The sequence below is a fragment of the Pongo abelii genome, chromosome 17, assembly GCF_028885655.2.
Source record: "Pongo abelii isolate AG06213 chromosome 17, NHGRI_mPonAbe1-v2.0_pri, whole genome shotgun sequence".
In the NCBI taxonomy this organism is placed as follows: domain Eukaryota; kingdom Metazoa; phylum Chordata; class Mammalia; order Primates; family Hominidae; genus Pongo; species Pongo abelii.
In genome coordinates this window covers 21,883,649-21,906,207 of record NC_072002.2, presented here as the reverse complement: position 1 = coordinate 21,906,207, position 22,559 = coordinate 21,883,649, and the positions used below count along the sequence as shown (strand labels likewise).

The 22,559-nt window shown below is 43.9% G+C and overlaps 1 protein-coding gene across 2 annotated transcripts in view; it reads left to right on the top strand.

Annotated features, from left to right (window-relative positions):
* Positions 1-5,742: 5,742 nt before the first annotated feature.
* Positions 5,743-22,559, top strand: part of SEH1L (SEH1 like nucleoporin) — a 39,444-nt gene continuing 22,627 nt past the window's right edge. The window contains exons 1-4 of one of the 2 annotated variants that reach the window (XM_054537498.2): positions 5,743-7,942; positions 8,082-8,650; positions 12,241-12,291; positions 15,873-16,019. In XM_054537498.2, the coding sequence (XP_054393473.1) occupies positions 8,540-8,650; positions 12,241-12,291; positions 15,873-16,019 (309 nt within the window). In that variant the 5' untranslated portion in view covers positions 5,743-7,942; positions 8,082-8,539. 2 annotated transcript variants of the gene reach the window in all.

Sequence of the window (22,559 nt, the reverse complement as noted above, 5' to 3'; positions counted from 1 at the left end):
AATTTGGGATTGTTTTTGGTTTACTATTTTGCCTAGGAAGAGGCAGTTCTAGTGGCTTGCACTTGGCTTTTCCTACCACAATAACCCTCACTCCACAGGAACCAGTGTGGGGATACTTCCAGCTGCTGAGTAGCTGGTCTATACCAGTTATGCGTCCTGGAACTGGGAAAGTAACCACTGGATGGGTTTAGGGACCTACTGGCCCAGAGTGAGATGGACCAGGGCTCCATTGACCATTTTACTTCCATAAGCCCCTACTCTGAATGGCCTCCTGGAATTAGTGTGAGTTCAGAGCCAGTTCAGTAATTCCACAAAAGTCTGATTATTTTATTTTTCACAATGTACAATCACCATGGTAAAAGACCATAGGTCCCGTTGGGGACACCTGAGAGGAAGATTAACAGTATACATTTTTGACAGTGTAGCAGGGTCCTTCCTCAAGGCGACCTTGATTTCCCTTCATTCAAGGGATTCTGGGTCTGTAAGCCGGTTCAAGTCTGGGAATTGAGTGAAGAGCTGCGACTCTTTGTTTTTATGATTCAAGTTAGGTGTTTGTTCACTTGACCTAGAACTCTTCTAATTATACAGATCAAGTAAGAATTTAATAGGCTGTCCGTCTACTCTCTTCTAGGGATACCACGATCAACAGCCAACGCCATAGGTCTCTGCCAGTCAGACTATTATTACCGCTTTGACTCTACTACCCATTATGGTGACCATGCTCTCCTTGCTTTTGGCAATTACATGTTGCCACTTGTCCCCTTCTGGCCCAGAAACCAATGATCTGCACTGCACCTAAGGATTCCCAGTTTTGTGACAGTAGATCCCACTGCAATTTCTGACCTACAAGGAAAAGCAACCACAGGAGCTCCTCAAGGATGCAGGGGCTCCCCTCACAAATGTATTTCTCAGTCATGGTGAAAGGTGTGTCCTCTGGATGCTCCTAGGGTGGGTGAGCAGGGGTCATATGTTAAATCTAATATTCCAACCTCCCTATACCTTTCTCTACAGTGCACAAAGTCAGCTCTGCCATTTCAGCTTTATTTAGTGTGGGCCACATTTTGATCCATACTTCAGCTAAACCAAACTGTCAGAGCCCTTTTCTAAGCCCTGGAGGTACAGCACTGAATCCAGAAGATCTGATTAGTGGGCCCATCTCAATAAATTACCCCCAATCCAACTTCATGTTCCTTGCATCATTATCCCACACATTAATACTCATTCCCAAGATTTTGTCTGTACAAATTGGAACCACCATGCAGTTCTTTTGGATCTCAGTGAACCTCCTGAGTCACACTTTGTATCTCACCTTTTGGGGCCTGTAGGGACTTGAGTCTTGTCATAGTTCTAGAAGCAAAAAGGGGTTCCTAGGGTAGGTCCTGAGGAATCAGCAGTGTCTTCTGAGGCAACTACCTCAGAAGAGGCCACCACAGGCTCCCGCTTGATAGCAGAGTCAATATCCTCAGATGGGGTGGAAGGCTTGCTTCTACTGGCAGAGAAGAATCCACAGAATTTAGGAGCTCAATGTCTCCAGTTTCACCAGGATCTTCCCACAGGTCCCTATTCAAATTTTTAGGTGTACTTCTCATATGAAGGCACTAGGAAACAGAGAAAAAATTCAGGACCCTGTTCCTTCCCAATTCCTGCCCTTACTTCAACAGCAGAGGCTCCTGTGAGGTTGGGAATTCAATTTGTGTCATAATTCAACGACTTGCAGGATGAGACTCTGGATTTGGCTTTCAGAAACGTCAGCTGTGTGGCTACAGGAGATGTGTTTTTCTTTTCTTTTCTTTCTTTCTTTTTTTTCAGGGCAGACACAGAAACTTTCCATTCAGTTATGTAATGGTTGAGCTGGGAGTTTGAAACCCTGAGTTCATCCTTTCTTTCCCTATCTTGTCAAGCACAATTAACAGCACCAGCCAATTTCGTTATACTCATTAATTTGATAAAAATGTTCTAAGGTCACAAATATATGGTCACCTGGAACCTTGTCTCTCATGAATATTTGAGTAGGAGTGTCCAATGGCGGTATTTTGGGTATCTCTATTGCCATATCACACTATAGGTGCTCCCTTTACCTCTGAAAGTAGAGTCATTAGTGCATTAAAATCCAACCAGATTAGAGAACCAATTCCAGAAACCACAGAACCAATTCTAAAAACTCATCCTTAAGATTCTGTTCTTCTAGGCTGGGCGTGATGGCTCACGCCTGTAATCCCAGCACTTTGGGAGGCCGAGGCAGGCGGATCACAAGGTCCAGGAGATGGAGACCATCCTGGCTAACACGGTGAAACCCCGTCTCTACTAAAAATAAAAAAGAATTAGCTGGGTGTGGTGGCGGGCGCCTGTAGTCCCAGCTACTCGGGAGGCTGAGACAGGAGAATGGCATGAACCCGGGAGGCGGAGATTGCAGTGAGCCGAGATCGCGCCACTGCACTCCAGCCTGGTGGGAGACAGAGCAAGACTCTGTCTCAAAAAAAAAAAAAAAAAAAAAAAAAGATTCTGTTCTTCTACAACCACTCTCAGTATAAAATCTGTAAAATCTGTATCAGTCAGGGTTCTCCAGAGAAACAAGACAATATTTACATCTTTCTTTCTTATTTCTAGGAATACAAAAGTGTTTTTTTAAAGCAATTGGCTCATGTGATTGTGCAGGCTGTTAAGTCTAAAATCCTTAGGACAAACTGGTGGGCTGGATATGGGGTAGGAAAGGATGTTGCAGTCTGAGTCTCTCATATGTAGGGTGGATTAGGAACTCAGGAAGGATTTCTGTGTTACACAGGCTTGAGGCAGAATTCTTTTTTTCTTTGGGAAACCTGAGTCTTTTATCTTAAGGCCTTCAACTGGATGGATGAGGCCCAGCTACCTTATCAAGGTTAATCTCCTTTACTTAAAGGCAACTTGTAGGGACAAGAGTGACTTTTTATTTTTATTTTTTATTTTTTTTGAGATGGAGTCTTGCTCTGTCGCCCAGGCTGGAGTGCAGTGGTGTGATCTCAGCTCACTGCAATGTCAGCCTACCTGGTTCAAGTGATTCCTGTGCCTCAGCCTCCTGAGTAGCTGAGATTACAGGCACCCGCCATCACGCCTGGCTAATTTTTGTATTTTTATTAGAGACGGGGTTCCACCATGTTGGCCAGGCTGGTCTTTAACACCTGACCTCAGGTGATCTGCCTGCCTCGGCCTCCCAGAGTGTTGGGATTACAGGCGTGGGCCACCGCCCCTGGCCAATTTAAAATGCCAATCTACCATATAAGTTCCCACTAACCCTGAGTTTGAGAATGCCTCCAAAATGTCTAGTTGATGTATTACTCTTTATGTAGGAACACCTATTTATTGTAAGTTGCCTCCAAAACCACCTTTGTTGTTGCAGAAATCACAGGCTGTGATACCCATAGCCACCTACACATTCCCTCCAGAGCACGTATGCATTTTTCCCAAGCTGTGTGTCTGGGGGGTTGTGGAGTGGAGATCTACCTGTCTTGCAGCCACCCAAAACTGCAAGACCCAAGACTTCTGTCTGTAAGTTCCCCTAATAAGTCAATAAATATAATCCCCTAATAAATAATCCAAAACTGATCAACTGGATTTGTCTGCCTCTTTCTTTGGTTTCTCAGCTCCTTTGGCAGTTGGGGGTCGCTTTGTATATATTAATACGACCCTTTCACGGAACACAACTGATTGCAGATGTTAATCCCATCTACAAAATACCTTTATAGCAACATCTAGACTAGCGTTTGAGCAAAGAACTGGGCTTCATAGCCTAACCATGGTGACACATAAAATTAATCATCACACCAACCTATGCTGTTAGGAAGGAGGTAGGTAGTTAACTGCTCAGGGAGGGGTGTAAAGACCAGAAGGGACCACAGGAGAGCTTTAAGGGTGTGAGTCATGCTCCCTTTTATGAGGTGATGATGGCTGCATGGATGTGTTCAGTTTGTGAAAATCCAGTGAGCAGTGTACACTTATGATATGTGTACATTTTGGAATCTATATCATACTTCATTAAAAAGTAAAATGTTCAGGACAAAGGTAGTAAGACAAAAAGCAATAGAAATAAGAAAAAAAGCCTTATATCAGATATGGAGACTTTACAAATTGTAAGACATTAACATATGTAACTCTATATTAATAAGTTTAAATATTTCAGTGAAATGGCTGATTATTTATTTATTTGAGACAGTGTCTCACTCTGTCGCCCAGGCTGGAGTGCAGTGGCACGATTTCAGCTCACTGCAACCTCTGCCTCCTGGGCTCAGGTGATCCTCTTCCTGCTTCAGCCTCTTGAGTAGCTGAAATACGGACGTGCACCACCACACCTGGCTAATTTGTTTTCTGTAGAGACGAGGTCTCACTATGTTGCCCAGGCTGGCCTTGAACTCCTGAGCTCAAGCAATGCTTCTACTTCAGCCTCACAAACTGCTGAGATTATAGGCATGAGCCACCATGCCCAGCACAAAATGGCTGATTTTTTAAAGGAAGATATAAATGATCAAAATTGTTTTGACAAAAGGTAAAAAATCTGAAGAGGCCATGAATAAAATAATTTTAAAAGGTAGTTAAAATTAACTATACCTATCATCACCAAAGGCATCAGGCTGATAAAATTTTGTGAATGTCATCTACAAAATCTTCACGGAATCTTCTACAAAATCTTCATAGGAATCTTTCAGTTCATATGCTATTTAAACTGGCTCAGAGGAGGAAAAAAAATGTGAAAGCTTCTTAACTCATTGTAGGTTATTTATTTATATTTTTGAGATGGAGTCTCGCTCTGTTGCCCAGGCTGGAGTGCAGCGGTGCAATCTCAGCTCACTGCAACCTCCGCCTCCAGGGTTAGAGTGATTCTCCTGCCTCAGCCTCCTGAGTAGCTGAGATTACAGGCGCTCACCACCATGCCCAGCTAATTTTTCTATTTTTAGTAGAAACGGGGTTTCACCATGTTGGCCAGGCTGGTCTTGAACTCCTGACCTCAAGTGATCTGCCGGCCTCAGCCTCCCAAAATGTTGGGATTACAGGTGTAAGCTGCCATGCCCAGCCTTCATTGTAGGTCGTATTCTTTCCAGAATACGAACTGGAAACCTCCAAACTTGTTTTTCCAGACTCTTATTAGCTTTCTATTTCTAGTTAGGTTCTGCCATTGAGAAACAGTAGGGGATTCAGATGTAGGAGGAAGAAGACCTTGTCTCCAATTTGTGGAGGCAGCTCACATAGCTGAGTAGTGGTGGCAATGGGTGAGCCTGGCTTCCTGCTCAGGGGTGATTTGAACAGCAGCAGTAGCAGCAGCACTCAGCCCTAGCTCCAGCAGTACTAGCAGAGGCTCCAGGAACCTCAGCTGTTCAGAGCTTGTGGGCTCCCACGGCTGTTGCTCTGTTGGATGCCTGCAGTGTAAGCTGGAGTATTGGCTCCTGGCTTTCTGCCTGCTGGTGGTAAAGGTGCCAATGTCAGCAGCCTCAGAGTCAATGATGATAGCTCTGGGTAAAACTATTTTCCCTTTCACGCTTCCGGCCCAGAGTTTCCTGTAGTTTCTAGTCTCTGGGTAATCTCACATGTTCCCTTTTTGCTCTTAATTAACCCCTTGGATATATATGTAACCAGTTTCCTGTGTTAAATTCTCTTTTTTTTTTTTGAGATAGTGTCTCCCTGTGTTGCCCAGGATGGAGTCCTGTGGCACGATCTCGGCTCCACCACCACTCCTGGGGCTATTTTTTTGTATTTTTATTTTGTATTTTTAGTAGAGACGGCGGTCTTGCCATGTTGCCCAGGCTGGTCTTTATCTCCTGAGCTCAGATAATCTGCCCGCCTCGGCCTCCCAAAGTGCTGGATTACAGGGTAACTTAGCCACCAGGCCTGGCTGACACAACCACTTTGGAAGACAGTTTGTAAGTTTCTTGTAAAACCAGGCCAGGCACAGTGGCTCATGCCGGTAATCCAAGCACTTTGGGAGGCCAAGGCAGGAGGATCGCTTGAGCCCAGGAGTTTGAGACCAGCCTGGGCAACATGGTGAAACCCCATCTCTGCAAAAAATAGAAAAATTAGCTGGGTGTGGTGGCACTGTGCCTGTAGTCCCAGCTGCTCGGGAGGCTGAGGTGGGAGGATCATCTGAACCCAGAGAATTTAAAGCTGCAGTGAGCCATGATTGTCTGCCATGACAGAGTGAGACCCTGTCTCAAAAAACAAAACAAAACCCCAAAAAACAAAACTAAACTTACTTACAATATGATCCAGCAATCAGGCTTCTTGGTATCTACCCAAAGGAGTTGCGAACATGTCCACACAAAAACCTGTACACAGATGTTTGTAGGAGCTTTATTGATAATTGCCCAAACACAGAAACAACCAGAATGCTCTTTAGTTGGTGAATAAATAAACACTGTTACAGCCTGACAATGGAATATTATTCAGCACTAAAAAGAAACGAACTCTCAAGACAAGACATGGAGAAAGCTTAAATGCATATTACTATGAGGAAGGAAGCCAATCTGAAAATGCTAGCCACTTCAAGATTCCCATTATATGCCATTCTGGAAAAGTCAAAACCATGCAGTCAGTGGAAAGATCAGCGGTTGCCAGGTGTTGCGGAAGAAAGGGATGAACAGGAGCACTAAGGATTTTCAGGGCAGTCAAACTATTCCGCATGATACTATAATGGTTGATCAATGTCATATATTTGCCAAAACCCATAGAATAAAACACCAAGAGTGAACCTTAATGCAAACTCTGAATTTTGGGTGATAATGATGTGTCAATGTAGGGTCAGTGATCATAACAAAGGTACCACTTTGGTGTGGGATGTTGACAGTGGAGGATGCTGTGCATGTGTGACAGTAGGGGTACATACGGGAACTCTATTTTCTGCTCAATTTTGCTGTGAACCTGAAAGTGTTCTAAAAACTAAAGTCTATTTAAAAAAATCCACTGTTTCACCTAATTCAACACTTCACTCCCACTCTGATAATCTCTGGCAACCACTGATCTGTTTACTCTCTGTATTTAAATTTAATTAAAATAATTTTAAAACTGTTTTGCTATTTTTATAATAATCAATATATTTTGATTGGACTTTTATAGTGAGCACTTTCTTTGGAAATGAGTGTCTGACCTTCAAAAAAGTTATAGTTGTTATCAGTTATCATAAGAGGTGGGGCCCACCTCTTAAGGTAGCAATAAAATCTTATTTATGGTTGAAAAAGGTCAGGTCATTGCGCCACTTCTCTTTGCAGGTTTCTGTGCAATCCATCAGGGGACAGCTGGGACTAATCATTTAAAAAACTTTCCAGCCTGCTAATTTTACCATACCTCACATTTTTGTCATTCCTGGCCAAAATCCAAAGGGCAAGTCCCTACTGCAGCCTCATTTTTTTTTTTTTTCTGTACTTTCTGCTCCCCTGACGAAAGCTTCCACTGTCTCCCATCCTAACTTTACCACTACGCCCTCTAGAATGCCTTTTCCTGATAAGCAAAACCCCCTGAGTCGTTGGCGTCTCGGAAGAGGCTCCTCCACTTTCCGGTTTTGGCAGAATCCTTGATCTGAGCCAGGCCTTTTCCCAGGGGTTCTGACCCTCTTCACTTCCTTTTCCCCGGAGGACTCTGGCTCCCGGCTAGCAGGCAGCCCACTTCCCCCGGCCGCTTCCTTCCCCCGGGATGACACGTTTCTACAGGCGGACTCTTCTAATTCATACTATTTCCCTACCCCCGAGGTGGCTCCTAGCACCCCCAGGCCTGTTCTACCTGTAAAATCTTGACACATTTCAACTACTACTTCTGATCCTTTCCTCCCCGTCCAGCCTTCGCTCTTAGGCTGCCGAGCCTGGACTGCTTGTCATCCCCTCAGGCGTCTCCCCGGCCCTCCTTGCTCTTCAGCCTTCCCGGCGGAGCGCAGCTCCTGACCAAACCCACGGCTCGCCTTCTCCACCTGCTCCGCGCGCCTCGCACGTGTCTGGGGGGAAACACATCCAAACGTCGACTTAAATGATGCAAGGCCGAGGACCGTGAGAGGCAGTCTCCACTTTTTCATCTTTCTTCATGTGCACAGTATACCAATAAGCTCTTACTACTTCTCAGCATAAGTAACTCGCCTTTTGCGGAACAGCCTCCGCCGCCGAACGGTCAGAGCCCGGAGGAATCCGCACCAGGATCGTAGAGCATGACGGGCCGGGGGCGCGACGAGGATTGACGAGCCGGGAACAGGGCGGGGCTTGAGGGCGCGGGAGGGTGGGGCGAGGCATGACGGCCCTGGCGGGGGGAGTAGGCGGGGTTTGACGGGCCTGGGGGTGGGGCGAGTTATGACGGGCCGGGGCGTGGGCAGGGCTTGAGGGTCCAGGGGACTGCGTGGGGCCTGACGGGCCGGTGGGTGGGGCGGGGCTTGAAGGACTGGAAGGGTGTGGGCGGGGCTTGATGGACAGGGGCGGTGCGGGGGCGTGAGCAGCACGCGCCTTGCGCTCCCTGGTTGCGAGGTCTGGTTAGGGCGCGGGCCGCGCGCGCCGCCGCCGCCGCCACCACTGTCCTCTTCGGAGGCGCGGGCCCGACGGAAACCATGTTTGTGGCTCGCAGCATCGCGGCGGACCACAAAGATCTCATCCACGATGTCTCTTTCGACTTCCACGGGCGGCGGATGGCAACCTGCTCCAGCGATCAGAGCGTTAAGGTGCGCGCGGCGCTTGCGGGCGGGGCCGACCCCGGAAGGAGGGGGAGTGGGTGGGCGGCGCGGGGAACGGGGCTGTGTCTTGGTTTCAGTGACGCCGCTGGAAGCTGTGGGGTGGCGAGCGAGCCCTGGCTGGACCGGGCGGAAGCCCTCCCCGCCCGCGTATTGTGGGGTCACGGCGGCCTCGCGGGCCGCCCTCACGTGCGCCTGCGCAGCTGGTGCCACGTGCGCGCTCCCGCCCGCAGGGGACGCCGGGCCCTTTTCCAGGCCGCGTTGCCGGGGCTGCGGGCGGGAACCCAGGGGCGTCCCACCGTCAGCCTCGGCGTCGTGGGTCTTGCTCGCGCTGTACACCCGAGGACCTGCAGTGGGACCTGGTGGGAGACTTTGCCTGGCTGGCGCTGCGTCGGGTTCTGTGCCCCGCCGGTGTTCTCTCACCAGGGCACATGGTTTTCTCCGTGGGTTCAGAGCAGAAGCTCACTTTGTTACGCCAAGGAAGAAAAATACAAACCATTTACATCTGATTTCTCTGCTTGCTGCCCAGGAATCGGAGGGTTTGTTTCTTGAAGTTCCCGTAAACGTCTATAGACACTTCCGACAAGCAGAATTTCTTTCTTTTTTTTTTTTTTTGAGACGGAGTCTCACTCTGTCACCCAGGCTGGAGTGCAATGGCACGATCTCAGCTCACTGCAACGTCCGCCTCCCGGGTTCAAGCGATTATCCTGCCCCAGCCTCCCAAGTAGCAGGGATTACAGGTGCACGTCACCACGCCCGGCTAATTTTTTTGTACTTTTTAGTAGAGACGGGTTTCACCATGTGGGCCAGGCTGGTCTCGAACTCCTGACCTCGTGATCCACCCGCCTCGGCCTCCCAAAGTGCTTGGATTACAGGCGTGAGCCACCGCGCCTGGACGACAAGCAGAATTTCTAATGTGGGGATGCTATATGAGATTTAGGAACCTCCCAGATGTGTTGCAGGATGAATGAAAGCTGGAGTGCGGATTATTTGGTTCTCGACAACTCCAGAGTAACTGGAAATCTAAAGGATAGTTTATCCTTTTTCACATTCGAGTTTGATACCAGTGATCTCTCAAAGATAAACTTTTTATAAATAGTGTTGCAATTCTTAAAAGATGTAGTTTCTTTTTTAAAACAAGTTTATTTTTGTTGTAATAAACTACGTTAACCGGTTTTTTTTTTTTTTTTTGAGACGGAGTCTTGCTCTGTCGCCCAGGCGGAGTGCAGTGGTGCAGTCTCGGCTCACTGCAAGCACCGCCTCCCGGGTTCACGCCATTCTTCTGCCTCAGCCTCGTAAGTAGCTGGGACTACAGGCGCCCGCCACCACGCCCGGCTAATTTTTTGTATTTTTAGTAGAGATGGGGTTTCACCGTGTTAGCCAGGATGGTCTCGATCTCCTGACCTCGTGATCCGCCCACCTTGGCCTCCCAAAGTGCTAGGATTACAGGCGTGACCCACCGCGCCCGGCCCACGTTAACCGTTTTAAAGTGTAGAATTCAGTGGCATAGAGCACAGCATTCACATTGCTGTGCAGCGTCGCCACTGCCCATCTCCACAACCTTTTCTTCATCCTAAACTGAAACTCTGTACCCGAGAGCACCCTGTTCCCCCACCCCATCCTCTGGTAACCTCTATTCTACTGCTTTCTATTAATTTGCATATTCTAGGTACCTCAGATAAATAGAATCATAGAATATTCGCCCTTTTATATTTGGTTTATTTTAGTTAGTATAATTTTTTTTTCTTTTTTCGTTTTCCTTTTTTTTTTGAGACAGAGTCTGGCTCTGTCACCCAGGCTGGAGTGCAGTGGTGCGATCTTGGCTTGTTGCAACCTCAACATCCCAGGTTCAAGCCATCCTCCCACCTTAGCCTCTCCAGTAGCTGGGACTACGGGTGCGCGCCACCACGCCTGGCCAATTAAAAAATTTTTTTTTGTAGAGGCAGGGTCTTGCTGCGTTGCCCAGGCTAGTCTCGAACTCCTGGGCTCAAGTGATCCTCTCACCTCAGCCTCCCAGAGTGCTGGGATTACAGGTGTGAGTCACCTTGCCAAGCCCTCTTAGGTCCATTTATTCCAGAGTACTTTTTTTTTTTAAAGGAGGAGGCATGTATTTATTTGTATATATTTTTAATTGAGCAAGTAATATATTTTTCTTTTTAGAAAGTGAAAAAATTATAGACTTATTGCTAATGTGTGTTAATATTTATTGATTTCTTCTGTTTTTCCTTTAACGTTTTAAGTTGTCATGGTAGAGTGTGTGTATATACGTATATGTCTTGTCAGAAATAGTGTTGCACTGAAAATTTTCATTAGTTTAGCATTTTATGTATTTTGAATGATTTTCTTAGGCTAATTCCAGAAGATAAATTAGTGGATATTTTAAAAACTATTGAAGAGAATTGACAAATTGCTATTTTGCAGGTCGTACCGTTTTATACTGCCAGCGATAGTATTGATTTGATAGTGTTATTGCTCTCGTTACATTTTTAACAGGTGAAATTGGCACCTTCTTATTGTAATCTATATTTTTTCTGGGTAATAAGGTTCAATTTTTTTGTTTTGAGATGGAGTCTTGCCATGTTGCCCAGGCTGCGGTGCAGTGGCTATTCACCGGCGTGATCATAGCCTTAAACTCCTGGGCTCAAGTAATCCCTCCTGCCTCAGCCTCTTGAGTAGCTGGGATTGCAGGTGTGCACCACCATGCCTAGTTTCAATATTTTTGCTTTACCATTTGTTACATGTACAGTTGAGCCTGTTGTTTGTAGATTCTGTATTTTTTGAATTTGTCTACTCTGAAATTTACTTGTACTCCAAAAGTCACACTGCTTTTGCAGTCATTTGTGCATGTGTGAGGAGTGGTGAAAAGTTTGAGTCTCAGGACAGACATTTCCCATTGAGGTGAAACCAGGCGATACTCTATTTTGGCGCATACTGTAAGCAGGTGTTTTTCATGATCTATTTAGTGCAATGATTATTTGTTCTTTCTATTGGTGATTTTGCTGTTTAAAATGGCCTCCAAGCGTAGTGACTGTAACTAATTGTCTCTGTTACCTAATAGAGCTCAGCTTCCTGAATCCCTTGGTTCTTGGCCCAGTGCTTGACACATTCAAGGTTCTCAATGTATATATATTTTTTGAGACGGTGTCTCGCTCTGTCTCCCAGGCTGGAGTGCGGTGGCGTGATCTCAGCTCACTGCAACCTCCGCCTCCGGGGTTCAAGAGATTGTCTTGCCTCAGCCTCCCTAGTAGCTGGGACTACAGGCATGCAGCACCATGCCTGGCTAATTTTTGTATTTTTAGTAGAGACGGGGTTTCATCACATTGTCTAGGCTGGTCTCAAACTCCTGACCTCAGGTGATCTGTTTCCCTTGGCCTCCCAAAGTGCTGGGATTACAGGCGTGAGCCATCGCACCCAGCCTCTCAATAAATATTTAATTGAATGAATGAATGTTTACTTGCTGGTTGTATTCTTTCGTGAATTACATGTTCACCCCTTTCCTTGTACACTGATTAAGTCTTATAGTTTTTGTATCAATTTGTAGGAATTTTTGTATAAAATATCTGCCTTTTATATTCTTATAGGTCTGGGATAAAAGTGAAAGTGGTGATTGGCATTGTACTGCTAGCTGGAAGGTTAGTATTTATTTTTACAGTTATTAAAAATACAGAAATATTTACTGTTTATTTTATAGTTATCTATGAATTGTTTTGAGAAAATAACATTTATACAGTAGTTCTTTTCCTGGGAAGACATTTTACTGTTTTTCGATATTAAAGTAACAAGTGTGTTTCTCAGAATTTGAGAGTAAGAAAATCTGTAATTCTGTAGCATTCTAACATAATTATCTTAGTAATTCAGAATATTCCTTTTGCCTTTACATATTTTAATTGTTGTGATGTTTCATACATAGTTTTCTCTTTAAAAAAAAAAAAAAAACCTTTACTCAAGTAGAAATATTCTTCTTTTTTTTTTTTTTTTTTTTTTGAGACGGAGAGTCTCACTCTCTTGCCCAGGTGGGAGTGCAGTGGCATGATCTCGGCTCACTGCAACCTCTGCCTGTTGGGTTCAAGTGATTCTTCTGCCTCAGCCTCCCAAGTAGCTGGGACTATAGGCGTGCACCACGATGCCCGGCTAATTTTTGTGTTTTTAGTAGAGATGGGGTTTCGCCATGTTGGCCAGGCTGGTCTCGAACTCCTGACCTCAGGTGATCCGCCCTCGGCCTCCCAAAGTGCTGGGATTACAGGTGTGAGCCACCGTGCCTGGCCAAGTACAAATTTTCATACCTTAAAAGTCATCCATTTTAAATGTACAGTTCAGTGAGTTTTAGTAAACTTACATAGTTGTGTAGTCATCACTGTAATCCAGTTTTAGAACATTTCTCTCAAACTCAGAAATTCCTTTGTATCCTATTCCCACTCCAAGCCCCAGGCAACCACTGATCCATTTTCTGTCTCCATAGGTTTCTTCTCTCCTCTGCCCTCCCTCTCCCCTCCCCTCCCGCCCTCTCCTCTCTTCTTTTCTTTTTTTTTTTTTTTTTGAGCTGGCGTCTTGCTCTGTCACCCAGGCTGGAGTGCAGTGGTGCGATGTTGGCTCATTGCAACCTCTGCCTCCTGGGTTCAAGCAATTCTCCTGCCTCAGCCTCCTGAGTAGCTGGGATTACAGGCGCATGCCAGCACACCCGGCTAATTTTTGTAGTTTTGGTAGAGACAGGGTTTCACTATGTTGACCAGGCTGGTCTCGAACTCCTGACCTCAAGTGATTCCCGCCTTGGCCTTCCAAGGTGCTGGGATTACAGGTGTGAGCCACCATGCCCAGCCTGGTTTATCCTTTCTAGAAATTTCATAGAAATGGAATTTTGAAATACATAGTCTTTGTGTCTGGCCACTTTCCCTTTGCATGTTTTGAGGTTCATCCATATTGTGTCATGTGTCAGTTTGTTCCTTTGATACTGAGTAGTCCATTGTATGTATATTGCCACGTTTTGTTTTTCTGTTCACCAGTTGACGGACATTTGAGTTGTTTCTTGTTTTTGGCTGTTATGAGTAATGTTAAGAATGTGCCATGTAAGTCTGTGTAGGCATATATTTTCATTTCTTTTGGATAGATGCGTATGAGTGGAATTGATGGGCTGTACATGCTTAGCTTTCTAAGAAACTGCGAAACTCTTCCAAAGTGGCTATGCCCACCAGCCATGTGTGAGGTTCCAGTTTCTCTACATCCTCACCTGCACTCGATAATATCTGTCTTTTTTATTAGAGGCATTTTAGTAGTTGAGAAGTGACCACAAAAATCATTGGATTTTGATTTGTATTTCCTTAATACCTCATGTTGATTATTTTTTCACATGCTTATTTACCATTCATGTATCTTCTTTTGTGAAAGGTCTATCCAAGGTCCCCCCCCCTTTTAAGGTGAGATTAACTTATCATAAAATTAATAATTTCAGAGTAAACAATTAATTGGCATTTACTTCATTTACAGTGTTGTGTAACTACCACATCTTTCTAGTTCTAAAACATTTTTATTATTCCAAAAGGAAACCCCTATCTCTTGCTTTTAAGCCTAACATATTTCATATGTACTTTTCTATATCTTTAAAGGCTTTTTATTAACAGCCAATAAATATACCATTTTGCTTAACTAGTGGATATTTAAGTTTCCATTTTATTGTGATGAGCATCTTTGTGCAAACCTTATTCTTTAGATTGCATTTTACTGTAAATCTAAGAAAACTTATCTGCCTTAGTGTGCATTTTTAACTTTATAGCCCTGTATAAGTAAGAATTAAAGATGATACAGAAAAGACTGGACAAAACAAGGTTAAAAAATAAGGGTGCAAAATGTACCTTTAGTTGGTGACATTGTTACCATGTAGAAGTTATTGGTTAAACTATTTTTATGTTGTTGAATGTAAAAAATGTTAGCTATACAGTGTGAAACACATTTTCTGAATGTTGTTTGTTATTATACAGTATTTTCCCTGAGAAGCACCTAGCAAATTCTTTTGATGGTGAAATTCTTTAAGACCTTTGTATCCCTTCTCCAGCTGCCTCCCCTCCCACCCCTTGGCCAACAGGAGGGTTGTAAGGATTTGGGCTTCCCCATATTTGCTCTTCCTACAATAGTCTGTTGTCAATAGACTATATTGTTAGTTAAAATCATTTAAGCATTTTATGGCTATAATCTCTATATATTGTTAGACTTTTGAAGCAAATAATTTTTTTTTTTGGAGACAAGGTCTTGCTCTATCACCCAGGCTGGAGTGCAGTGGCACAATCTTGGCTTACTGCAGCCTCAACCTTCCAGGCTGAAGTGATCCTCCCACCTCAGCCTCCCAAGCAGCTGGGACCATAAGTGCATACCACCACGCCTAATTTTTTGTGTTTTTTGTAGTGATGGTGTTTTGCCATATTGCCCAGACTGGTCTTGAACCCCTGGGCTCAAGCAGTCTGCTCACCTCAGCCCCCTAAAGGCTGAGAATACAGGCATGAGCCACTATGCCTGGATGAATCAAATGAAAAAAAAGTATTTTTTTAATTGAGCTATAATTTACATATCATAATGTGCACCCATTTAAAGTGTACAATTTAGTGATTTTAAGTATATTCATTAAATTGGCAACCACCACCACTTCTAATTTCAGAACATTGTTTACCACCTCTAAAGGAAACCCTGTGCTCATTTAGCGGTCACTTCTTGTTTACTCTGCTCCCAGCTGCTGGTAACCACTAATCTACTTTCTGTCTCTATGGATTTTGGAGCAAATAAATCTAATGTTATTTATTTTATTAGGTGGATATTTTCTATAGAAAGAATTTGCAAGTAAAATGGTGGACTTACAGAATCTTTGTTTCAAAGGTTGGTTACGCTAAACTCTGAAGCAACTCTTCAACTATCAGCACTGGAAGTAGTCAAGTTTATCTGGCTAGATTTTTCTTTTATTAGTAAAATGTCAGAAGAACTGGACTCAAGAAGCATTACAATCCTAAATATAGAATGTCTTCTAAAGGTTAAAACATTCTGGAATTTAACTTTTTATTTACATGTTATGTTGATCCATTTTCTCCTCTCATAGAAGTAAAACTATATTCTGTTTCCTCACGTAAAACCAGTATTTATGAAATATGAATAAGTATTTAGGAAAAAAGAAGCCCTGGGATAATGAATATCTGTTTTCTTTTCTTTTATTTATTTATTTTTTTTGATTCCTCAGACACATAGTGGATCTGTATGGCGTGTGACATGGGCCCATCCTGAATTTGGACAGGTTTTGGCTTCCTGTTCTTTTGACCGAACAGCTGCTGTATGGGAAGAAATAGTAGGAGAATCAAATGATAAACTGCGAGGACAGAGCCACTGGGTGAGACATTTATTAGTATTCTGGGGACCAGGAAGACATGAGCAGCCAAGGAGCATTAGTCCGAAGGCTACCTCAGATAATTGGTAAAATATCACCACTTCCCTCTAGTTTTACCAGTTCTAAAGTTCTTTCTCCCATGTTTTTTTCTTCCTTGTTTATTTCATTTTAACTTGGGTCTGAAGCAATACTTAGGAGCATCATTGCATTGTTTATAACTTTTATGATGAATCTAGAATATTTGCATTGTATTTGATTTTACCTATTAGTATATTTTATGATAGTAATATATGATTTTAAAGTATTCTGGCTCACTGCAGTCTCAAACTCCTGGCCCCACCTCAGCCTCCTGAGTTGCTGAGATTATAGGCATGAGCCACTGTGCCTAACTCTAAAATTCTTTTTTTTTTTTTTTTAACTTTAAACTCTTAAGGGTTAATAAAATTTTTTTTTTTTTTTGAGACGGAGTCTCACTGTGGTCGCCCAGGCTGGAGTGCAGTGGCGCCATCTTGGCTCACTGCAGGCTCCGCCTCCCGGGTTCACGCCATTCTCCTGCCTCAGCCTCCTGAGTAGCTGGGACTATAGGCGCCTGCCACCACGCCCGGCTAATTTTTTGTATTTTTAGTAGAGACGGGGTTTCACCGTGCTAGCCAGGATGGTCTTGATCTCCTGACCTCGTGATCTGCCTGTTGGCCTCCCAAAGTGCTGGGATTACAGGCGTGAGCCACCGCGCCTAGCCAAGGGTTAATAAAATTCTTTAAAGGCCGGGCGCGGTGGTCAGGCCTGTAATCCCAGCACTTCAGGAGGCTGAGGCGGGCGGATCACGAGGTCAGGGGATCAAGACCATCCTGGCTAACATAGTGAAACCCTGTCTCTACTAAAAATACAAAAAATTAGCCGGACATGGTGGCGGGCGCCTGTAGTCCCAGCTACTCGGGAGGCTGAGGCAGAAGAATGGCGTGAACCCGGGAGGTGGAGCTTGCAGTGAGCCGAGATCATGCCGCTGCACTCCAGCCTGGGCGATGGAGCGAGACTCATCTCAAAAAAAAAAAAAAAAATCTTTAAAAATTGTTTCTTCTGTTTTGTGGTTACTTTTGTTTTCTTAGGAAATATACTGTCCTCGGCCGGGCGCGGTGGCTCACGCCTATAATCCCAGCACTTTAGGAGGCCAAGGTGGACAGATCACCTGAGGTCAGGAGTTTGAGACCAGCCTGACCAACATGGAGAAACTCCATCTCTACTAAAAATACAAAAATTAGCTGAGCATGGTGGCACATGCCTGTAATCCGAGTTACTCAGGAGGCTGAGGCAGGAGAATCGCTTGAACCCGGGAGGCGGAGGTTGTGGTGAGCCGAGATCGTGCCATTGCACTCCAGCCTGGGGGACAAGAGCGAGACTTCGTCTCAAAAAAAAAAAAATACACTCTCCTTTATCTGCATCTGCTTTTATCGCTGTCTTTGCCTTATTGGATGTTTGAATTTGGGCAAGAACATAATATAATCTGTGTGCTGTTGAAGTTCCTCATCTATAAAGTGAAAACATTGAACTAGGTTATATTTAAGACTCTTTCCAGCATTTTCATATGAAGGTATTATCATCTGCATGCTTTTTTTTCCCCCTTTATGATTTGTTTTTTGTAATAGATAATCATGCACATGGTGTAAAATTCAAAAGAAACAAAAGGAAGTATGTAGTGGGAGTGTCCTGCTATTACCCCTCACCTGCCGTCCCTAATGGCATGATACTGTATTAGAGCCAGTCACAGCTCATTGCAGTCTCAACCTCCTGGGCTCAAGCGATCCTCCCACCTTAGCCCCACAAGTAGCTGGGATCACAGGCATGTACCACAGGCTAATTTTATTTTGTAGAGATGGGGTTTCACCATGTTGCCCAGGCTGGTCTTGAACTCCTGGACTGAAGCAGCCCTCCCACCTCGGCCTCCCAAAGTGCTGTGATTATAGGCGTGCGCCACTACGAGGGCCATGATGCAATTTTTTATTGTGGTAAAATATGTATAACATAATATTCCTCATTTTAACTATTTGTTTGTTTTTTTTTTTGAGACAGAGTCTTGCTCTGTCACCCAGGCTGGAGTGCAGTGGTGGGATCTTGGCTCACTGCATTCTCCGCCTCTGGGGTTCAAGTGATTCTCCTGCCTCAGTGTCCTGAGTAGCTGGGACTACAGGCATGTGCCACCATGCCTGGCTAATTTTTTTGTGTTTTTAGAAGAGACAGGGTTTCACCATGTTGGTCAGGCTGGTCACAACCTCCTGATGTCAAATGATTCGCCTGCTTTGGCCTCCCGAAGTGCTGCGATTACAGGCGTGAGCCACCATGCCTGGCCCATTTTAACTATTTGTAAATGGTATAATTCAGTAGAATTAATTACGTTCACAGTGCTGTGTACCCATCACTGTTATCTGTACTCAAAACTGTTCATCATTGCCAACATAAACTCTGTATTGTTAAAGAATGCCTCCCCCTTCCTCCTCCCTCTACCCCCTATTCAACTGTCTGTCGATAAATTTGACTAGGTACTGCATGTAAGTGGAATCACAGTATTTGTCCATTTGCGACTGGCTTATTTCACTAAGTAAAATGTTTTCATGGTCTGTGCATTTTGTAGCATATATTAACTTTATTCCTTTTTATGGCTGGGTAATATTCCATTTTGTGTGTATACCACATTTTGTTTATCCATTCATTTGTAGATGGACCCTTGGGTTGTTTCCACTTCATGACTATTGTGAATACTACTGCTATGAGCATTGTTGTACAGATAAATGTTTGAGACCGTGCTTTCGATTCTTTTGGAAATATACCTAGGAGTAGAATTGCTGGCTCATATGGTAGTTCTATGTTTCACGTTTTTAGGAACTGTGAGACTTTTCCATAGCAGCTACATACACCATTTTACATTCCTACCAGCAATGCTCAAGGGTTCCAATTTTTCCAAATCTTCATCAGCACTTGTTTTGGAGCTTTTTATTGTAGCCATCCTAGTGACTGTGTTGTGAAGTAGTATCTCCATTGTGGTTCTGATTTGCATTTCTCTAATAATTACTGATGTTGACCATATTTTCATGTGCTCATTGGTCAATTGTATGTCTTCCTTGGGAAAATACTATTCATATTCTTTGCCCATTTTTTTAAATTGGGTTTTTTGTTGTTGTAGGAGTTCTTTATATATTCTGGATATTAATCCCTTATCTGTTATAGGTTGAGTATTCCTTATCCATAATGCTAGGATCCAGAAATGTTTTGGATTTCGGATTTTGAATTTTGCAATATTTGCATTTATACTTACCAGTTAAGCATTCGCCTCCTTATTTATTTACTTAATAGAGTTGCCCAGGCTGGTCTTGAACTCCTGGGTTCAAGCGATCCTCCACCTTGGCCCCCCAGAGTGCTGGGATTACAGGTGTGAGCCACTGTGCCCAGCCCCAGTTAAGCATTCTAAATCCAAAAGTTTGAAATTCAGAATGCTTCAATAAGCATTTTCTTTGAGCATCAAGCCACTGCTCAAAAAGTTTTGGAGTTTGGAGCATTTTAGATTTCGGATTTTTGGATTTGATATGCACAACCTGTAAATGATTTGCAAATATTTTCTCCCATTCTCGAGGTTGCCTTTTTCACTCTTGATGGTTTCTTTTGATGCACAAAATTTTAAAATTTTGAAGTCTTATTTATCTAAATTTTTTTCTTTTGTTTCCCATGCTTTTGGTGTTATATCCAGGAAAGCATTGCCAAATCCAGTGTCATGAAGACTTTCCCCAGTGTTTTCTTCTAAGATTGTTATAGAATCCTCAATTCAGGCTTGTATCCCCAATGTGGAGCTGACAGCAAACACTGAGTCATCAGTACTTGGAGATAGAGTGAGGTTTATTTGATTTGGCTAAAGCAAGAAGATGGGAGGGCAAGATCTCTCGAATCCATCTAAACAAAAGGAAGCATTGGGTAGTTTTTATGTGACTAGATCTAGTAAGGGAGGGGGAGTTTCACAGAATCTCGTGGAAAAGTCTGTGTTTTTTTAGTCTCAGGTAACGCCTTGAGCAACCAGATGTCCGGTTGTTAGCAGCTGGTCACAGTGTCCTTAAAGCCATTCATTTCTTCTGGCAACATTTTTCTTTACATGACGCTGAAGTTGTCGTCTCTTGATTGACAAAGAAGCAGTACATCAAGAGTTTATCATTATATTGTGGCAACAAGGGATATTCAGCAAAAAGTGAGTGGTTCACATGTGCAAGCAAGCAAGGGCCTGATAAAAATTATTTATTTCAGTCATTAAAAAATGTCAGGGTGCTGAAATCTAGTTTTCCCAGTACCATTTATTGAAAAGACCATTCTTTCCCCTGTTGAATGGTCTTGACACCTTTGTTGAAAATAATGGCTATATATATATGGAGGATTGCATTCTGGGCTCTCTTGTGGACCATTGGTCTGTATGTCTCCTTGTCCTAATAGCGCACTGTTTTAATTCCGGTAGCTTTGTAGCTTGAGTGGCTATTCAGACAGTTTTACAGCTTTTCTCGGGGGAGGAGTATGTCTGATTGCCTTTGCACTAGGGCTTCCCTAAGCCAAACAGCTGCTTATGGGGAGGAAGGAATAGAAATTTATAGAATTGTAAAAGTTTTTTTGGCGTTAAGTCTGAGGTGTGTCAGTTCAGTATACTATAAATTGGATTTGGGAGTGGTGGCATAAAAAGGACTTTTCTTCGAATTTCAAGATACTTATTTGTATTTAGTTTAGTCACCTTTCATTAATATATTAGCAGTGGCAAATCCATATGGGTCTGCAGCAGCCTCATTTCTTGCCTCTTCAAAAGAAAGAATTCCACCTAGGGGCATAAGGCAGAGTAAGAGACTAAGATAAGTTTTAGAGCCAGAGTGGAAATTTGTTAAAAAATTTTACAGCAGAAATGAAGTAAAATACATTTGGAAGAGGGCCAAGTGGGTGACTTGAGAGAGTCAAATGCATGGTTTGATCTTGGACTTGGGTTGTTACACGTTGGCATGCTTCCCAGGGGTTGCGTCTCTTCTCTGATTCTTCTCTTGGGGTGGGCAGTCCGCATGTGCAGTGGCCCACTAGTGCCTGGGAGGGGCCGCATGTGCAGTGTGTTTACTGGAGTTGTGCAGATGCTCACTTGAGGCGTTTTTCCCTTAACAGAATGTTCCTAGAAGGTCATAGATCAGTTAAGCTCCGCCATTTTGCCTCTTAGTGCACGTGCTTGAGCCTAGTCATCCAGCTCCTCAGATCTTATCAGGAAGCTGCTGATCACCAGTTTCAGGTGTTTCTATCTGTTGGGAGACTGCCTTTCCCTGGCACTGGCTGCAACCAATGATTAGTTTAGAGAGAAAGTTTAACAACTGCCTGACCATCACCTGATGGTTGCTTGACATTCCTGGTGGGGTGGGGTCCTCTGCTGCCCTGCTCATGTCTGACTACCTACTGTAACAAATGCATTTATTTTCTCAACATTTGTGTTTATATTAATTATTCAGTGGTGTCTGTAGACAAAAGTTTGCTAAGATGTTATCTTTGAAGTTTATGTAATATTATCCTTTTAATATTGAAACTCTTTAAGAAGGATTTTGGTAACCATAGACAGTAATCTGTTGATTGCTAAACTTTATTGACTTTGTTTTTTTTTGAGACAAAATCTCGCTCTGTCACCCAGCCTGGTGTGCAGTGGCATGATCTCGGCTCAGTGCAGCCTCCGCCGACCACACTCAAGCGATTCTCCTGCCTTAGCCTCTCTAGTAGCTGGGATTGCAGGCGCCCGCCACAATATCTGGCTAATTTGAATATTTTTAGTAGAGATGGGGTTTCACCATGTTGGCCAGGCTGGTCTTGAACTCCTGACTTCAAGTGATCACCCACCTCAGTCTCCCAAAGTGCTGGGATTACAGGCGTGAGCCACTGCACCTGAGCTTATTGATGTTTTTAATAAAGTTTCATTTTATCTGTGTGCCAGAAGATAACTTTTAAATGTGATGTTGGAATTTTACAGTGATCACAAAGCTTGCTTTCTACCATTCTTTTGGTCCCTGTTAAATGCCTTCACTTAAAAGTGCATGGTAGCTGGGTGCAGTGGCTCACACCTGTAATCCTAGCAACTCGGGAGGCTGAGGTGAGATCACTTGAGGCCAGGAGTTTGAGACCCGTCTGGGCAACATAGTGAGACCCCCATCTCTATAAAAATAAGAAAAATTAGCTGGGCATGGTGGCAGGTGCCTGTCCTCCCAGCTACGGGGAAGGCTGAGGCAAAAGGATCACTTGAGCCATGATCATGGCACTGTACTCCAGCCTGGGTGACAGAGCAAGACCCTGTCCCTAAGAAAAAAAAAATAATAATAATAGTGGTCCAAATGGGATTAACAGAAAATTATTCTTGAGAGAAGAAATTGCATGCCTTTCTTAGTGGTTTTTTTTTTTTTTTTTTGAGAGAGGGTCTTACTCTGTCACCCAGGCTGGAGTGCAGTGGTGCGATCTTTGCTCACTGTACCTTCTGCCCCACTGGCTCAAGCAATCCACCCGCCTCAG